This window comes from Brassica oleracea, chromosome C1, assembly GCF_000695525.1.
Source record: "Brassica oleracea var. oleracea cultivar TO1000 chromosome C1, BOL, whole genome shotgun sequence".
NCBI classification, from domain to species: Eukaryota; Viridiplantae; Streptophyta; class Magnoliopsida; order Brassicales; family Brassicaceae; genus Brassica; species Brassica oleracea.
In genome coordinates this window covers 40,205,371-40,211,881 of record NC_027748.1, presented here as the reverse complement: position 1 = coordinate 40,211,881, position 6,511 = coordinate 40,205,371, and the positions used below count along the sequence as shown (strand labels likewise).

General features: G+C 28.5%; 1 protein-coding gene across 1 annotated transcript; it reads left to right on the top strand.

Annotated features, from left to right (window-relative positions):
• Positions 1-1,764: 1,764 nt before the first annotated feature.
• LOC106295236 lies at positions 1,765-2,684 on the top strand. The gene is made up of 2 exons (XM_013731090.1): positions 1,765-1,792; positions 1,925-2,684. Exon 2 carries the CDS (start codon positions 2,024-2,026, stop codon positions 2,372-2,374), a length of 351 nt encoding a protein of 116 aa, XP_013586544.1. The 5' UTR covers positions 1,765-1,792; positions 1,925-2,023; the 3' UTR covers positions 2,375-2,684.
• The last annotated feature ends 3,827 nt before the right edge of the window (positions 2,685-6,511 follow it).

Genomic DNA, 6,511 nt, shown 5'->3' with positions numbered 1-6,511 from the left:
TTTTAGTTCATATGTTATGAACTCCAAGATAAAAGAAAACCAAGAAGAGTTTTGTTTGTCAAAGAGAGAAGATCTTACTTGACGAATTAAATTTGAAAAAAATAATTGGACGTTACAAATTGACAAGTTTATTCGACTTCCGACTTAAAACCAACTATTAATGGAATGACCCAAATCCCTTATATATTTCTAATGTGGGATCTTCTCCCCCAACATCATCTCTCGAGATAATGATGTGTATAACCATTAATCTCACAAAACTCATCATATCGCCTCCGAGACAATGCTTTATTTTTCTAGCAATCTCAAAAGAATTGAGCTTTTTTTGGGCAATTCGTGGGATGATCGGGCCACTATCCGGGACGGATTAATGGGTCTGAGTTTTGGACCCGCTTTGATATTATGACAAGTTTTATAGGCTTCCAACTTAAAACCAATTGGCAGTAAGTGGAGTGGCCCAAATGATTTATATATTACTCAAGTCTCTTACATATTTCCAATGTGGGATCTTCTCTCCAACACCCTCCCTCGAGATAATGGTGTGTATAACCATTAATCTCGCAGAATCCATCATACCCCTCCGAGATAATGCTTTTATTTTCTAACAATCTCGGCAACTGAACTTTTTATGGGCCATCAACTAATGAGATGATTGAACCACTGTCCAGACCGGATTATTGGGTCAGGGTGTTTGACCCGCTCTGATACCATGACAAGTTTCATGGACTTGTGACTTAAAACCAATTAACGATTAGTGGAATAACTCTAACCCTTTATATATTACTCAAACCCGGTACATATTTCCAACATGGCATCTTTTTCCAACTAAACGGATACAACTTTTATTTAAGCACTTGCAACAGGTAATTAAATTTCTCTACCCGATTTTAGAAACATTCAATTTCATTTTTTCGCTTTTGAATTGTGACTCAAAGAATAATTAATCGAAAATGTCTAAAGTCATCTAATCGTTTGTTACCCTGCCCATGACGTTTACACGAACGCTATAATTAAGTCTAAAGATACACGTATCTATAATGGAGTTTAGACAACGAAGCTGAATCATTAATATCCATTTAACTAATTGGCAAAATGTAAACGCATAGTTCACCATAATCAACAATGAAATAATACTTTCTCTGTTTTAGAAACACATATTCAATTGGTTATATATTCATACTTATCGGGTGTAATACTTTCTCTGTTTTAGAAACACATATTCAATGTAAACGTATAGTTCACCATAATCAACAATGAAATAATATCACATATCTATACTGTATCTATTTTAACATAAGATACCAAATTCAATTGGTTATATATTCATACTTATCGGTTAACATTAATTGTAAATCCAGCCAAGCATTGTCATAGTTTCAATTGAATGAAATTAATGGTAAGACAGCCCAGCTTTTATTATTCAAGTAGTTCGGAAGATATTACTTCCGTGTTTTTAATAGATAAAAAATAAATTTGTTTTAACAATACTATAACTCTTCCAAAAATTCATTAAATAACTTCACATGGGAAGCTTCGTGATATTGTAGTCATCACAATTAACTTTCATGTAGCCATTTTATTACCTTACTAGTATTATGAAAGTTTCTTTTGTAAGGTTTTGTACTTGTGATTAACATTAATGTACATTTAATTCTCTTCCTGCTCCGATTAAGACACCTTTACATGTACGTTATATAACGATCTGTCAGCATTGCCATTTTAAAAGAAAAAAAATGTTTTTATTCAGCCGGTTAAGCAAAAACCACTGTTAGTAGTTCACGAGTCACGACTGGTACTTCTCGCTATCATAGTATATGAAAATATGATCTATATATATTTCATGTATCGTAATTAAATGAGTAACTTCCCACTAAATTGAGCCTTAATGAATTTTTAAAAATTCTTTCTCTCTCTCTCTGAGCAGCTCTATGTGTGTTTTGTTTTATAAAATGCACTGGCGAGAACCATCAAAGACATCTCAATAAAACCAAAACCTCTTTCTCAACTCCCAAAGAGAGGATCGATGAGCAGGAGGAACAGGAACGGGCCTAAGCTGGAGCTGAAGCTGAATCTTTCGCTACCTTCTTCTCAAGGTAACCAGATGAATCTGGTTCGATCTCCAAGTCGTTCCAACACAACTTCACCGAACTCATGCGTTTCCTCTGAAACGATGCAGGAGGAGATGGAGACAACAACTTCAATGGTTCTTGTCGGCTGCCCTCGTTGCCTTATGTACGTTATGCTCTCTCAAGATGACCCAAAGTGCCCAAAATGCAAAAGCACCGTCCTACTCGATTTCCTCCAGCAAAACGCCTCCGCGGCTACAACCGCCCCCGCCGCCACCACTAAACGCAAGAAGACCTGGTGGAACTGAGTTGCTTAAACCAACCCCTTTTTAAAAATAACCGAAATATTTCAACAGCCTATAGACTGATCCAACCGCATTTGTTGATCTGTCATTTCTTTTGCTTCTTCTAGTAGTTGATTTGTCTTAAGAGTAGTGCTAATCACGCTCCACGTTTAGACCAAACTTGAAGTGGAGCGCGAATAGCACTAAATTTGCTTTTAGATTAAAAATATGAATTTTGTAGAACAAATGATGCTATTGCTATGGCTCAGTATGATAAAATATGTGTTGTTGTTTTTTTCTCCATATGTATTTATTCCGAGACTCTTATAATTCAGCTTCTCCGTAATGGAATTTCTCGAACATGTCTGAAAGTTCCTTGGATTCAGTAAAAGGGTATGTGAATTACCGGTAACCCTCTCTCTCGTATAGTCACAACACTATCCCACATACACCAAAGTAACATGGATGATCCTCTCAAGAGAATCACTTCTAGTATTTATACTATAACCAGTGATTTGGTCGACTTATGTACTCTTGATGTTCTGCTTCTCTTTAATCAACTCAATTAAGGGTTAGCCACCTCAGCACTCCCCTTTCACGTAGCATATCACCAGTTGCTATGATGTGGACCATGTGGTTAGAGATGAAACAAAATTATTGTCTATGGTATTTCTACTACCAAAGAAAATCCTATATTATTCTTTGGGTTTGGGTACGAAATATTTTATTCCCCAAACTCATAAAGTACCTAATATGTAATTTCAAAAACGTAACTATCAAACAATCTAAACTATAAATAAAGAAAGCTTGGATTTGGAAACCCTGCATATTTCCTCGTTTTTTGTTTGTTTTGGTCAGAGGCATCTATTACATGCTTTTTATAAGAAACAAGATATGAGCCGTTGCGTTGCAACGGGTTTTGTTTGATGTTTTAATTTAATAAAAATCATAAAAGAATAAATCATTTTATTATAGTTTTATGATTGTTTTTTTGCATATGTTTATTGAGATTTATTTTATAATTAAAACTCGTTTTCATATATAAGTTCAAGTTAATATTTGTATTTTATAATCATGGTGCATAGATGAATTGTTATAAGCTTTGTACACAGGATTAGAGAAAATACTATACCTAAACGTTTAAACTGAACACAACCTGAAATAAGAAATTGAATGAAAAGTAAAAATAAATGAAAGTCAAATACACCAATCGAGTCAAAGATAACATTATACATGTTTTTATGTACTAATTTAATGGTTTATTAAATAAGTCTTTAAAGTTTTATTTTGCTAGGATTTTTTAACAAAGAAAAACATTCTATTTTATAAATCTCTTTTTATTTACAATAAAAAATAAAAAAAATAATATTAAATACTCGTTTACAATTTTGTTTAAGATTTTATAAAAGGAGAATTACTGTCATATAACCTATTACGATTATCTTTTCTTTAGAATTTCAGAAAAAAATTGCTATCAAATAATTATTTTTAGTTATTAATATATAATTTTAAAATTCGTATTAATAGTAATTTTATATTTTTTTATTAATTAAATAATTTTTAATATCATGTTCATCATCCAATACTCTCTTAAAAATAATATCAAATAAATTTTTACAATTTTTTTTTGGTTAGGACTTAAAATATGATACAAATTTCTTTTGTTTAGGATTTTTTAATAAAAAACAAAAGCAACTATCAAGTATTCTTTTACAGTTTTTAGGATATTAGAAAAAGAAATTAATATTATATAATCTTTTACAATTATATTTTTTCTATGATTTAGAAAAATAAAATTTCTATTAAATAATTATTTCCATTTAATATAATTTTTTAAAAAAAGTTTCCAAATTCTTTTTTTAAATATCATTGATATTTTTTCAATTTTTCTTGTTAATTAAATAATTTTACTATCATGTTTATCATTTTTAAGGCAAAATTACTATTAAATAAAATTTTACAATTTTCCCTGGTCATGTTTATCATTTTTTTTTTATCATTCACAATCTAATTTTTTTTTAGTTGACACATGTTACAATCATATCAATTTAAATATTTGAAGTTAATTTTGGTTTATATTTTTTTTAACATAAAATTATTAAAAAGTAAAGTTAGTTAATTAAGAAAAATAAGATTAATTTTATATTTTTATTTTATTTATTTTTTTAAATGGGAAACTAATTATTTGATAATTATTTTTTCTTTTATATTTTTATACAGCTATTTTAGTTTTAATAGAAAAAATTATGGTTAATTTTTTTTTATATTTTGTCTTTTATACAGACAAATACATGTCACAATATTATCAAATAATCTTTTGCAATTATTTTTTATTAGAATTTTAAAAAATAAAAATTACTATTAAATAATATTTATAATTACTTTTTAATAAAATTCATTTTTGTTAATATCTTGATATATATATTTTAATTATGAGATAGATTCACACATGTCACAATCTTAAATATATAATTGTCATGTATCGCGATCATGTTAATTAGCAACTTTGAAGAACCAATATACTAACAAACTTTTAGACGTTAGTTTGTAGCTAATGATAAATCCAAAAGCTGAATTTTGGTTCCTACAAAAATAAATAAATAAAGAAATACTCTCTCTATTCCTAAATGCAAGATGTTCCAAAAAAATTTGATATTCTAATATTTAAGATGTTTTCAATTTTCTAGGTAACTTTTACTTTATTAAAAACTGTGTAACCAATCATATTTAATAATCTATTTTGTAATTGGTTGAATACAATTATTTTATAATTTTATTGATATTTTTTAGAAAAAAAAATAAATTTCTTAATATGTGTGTTTTTTCCTAAATATCTTATATTTAGGAATAGATGTAGTATATAAGGAGATTTTTTTTTCTGAAAGTGAAGTCTCAGCGAAAGAGAAAGAAATACTGTGGGTTTAATTTGTCAGATCTGAAAATGGCAAAAATAAAATAATGAAAACTTAATTGGTAATTTCTAGAAAATATTTAATTTTGCCCGTTTTATAATGCAAACGCTAAGGGGTGGAAAGTTGGTTTTTTTTTTTTTTTTTTTTGTAACTGAGGTGGAAAGTTAGTTACAATTGAAGATGGGTAGTTAATAGATTTAAAGTGATGAAATCATTAAAATAAAGTATAAATGCAATAGTAATTGAGGCAGTTGAGGATAACGAGCGTTACGTAAGAATGATAAATACGAATTTAATTCCACCTTCAATCAGTTTTTAAAATCTTTCGTCAGATAAATAAATAAAATGGTGACATAAATACCATTTTTGGGTGAATTCTTCTCTCTCTTTCCTCTTTTATCATTCACTACCTTTCTGTTGATAAAAAAGTATCCATTAATATTTTCCTTCGTGTAAATTTTTTTTTTTTTTTTTTTTTCGGTTAAATTTCACATAGTGGAACATGGACCAACAATTTACATTTGATGATAAAATATCTAATCTATTAAAACAAGAATACATTTTGTAATCAGCCATGAGTTTTCTACAAAAATTACATTTTTATGCCACTGTTCCTAAAACACAGTTGTTTTACTTATTGCTAATACTAGTTTGTGATATTACAAACCCGTTACTAATCCAAAGCATAACAAACTCATTTAATTACAATTGCTACTAAAGTAAATATTGTTGTATACCATTATTAAAAACACAGACGTTTGGTTGATTTACTAAACCCTTAATCGTTTGGTTGATTTGCTAAACACTTAATTACAATACCATTACTAAACCAGAACATTTGTAAACCATCTAAATACAATATGTACTCTCCTTCATATCGTTTTATAACGTTACTAAATGAAATGAAATTGTATTGTCTACGATCAATCGTTCATCTTTGTCTAATGAATCAAATGAGTCAATAGATACATTCCTATATATCTATTAATAACTTTCCTTAACCACCGAATTCCATCGGTTTAATTTTCGTCCGCCGAATCAAAACCAGTGTATTATAAATTATGTAATTCAAAATCAAAACTATCTTAAACAATCGATATTATCACCATAAATTGTTTAATTCAAATTCGAAAATTATCATTTATTATTTTCCTAAGCGAAATTATCTTCCAAAATCTTTTCATATATCTAAGCAATCACCGTAACAATTTCGATATCAATCAACTACCACAATATTCTTATTTTGCTT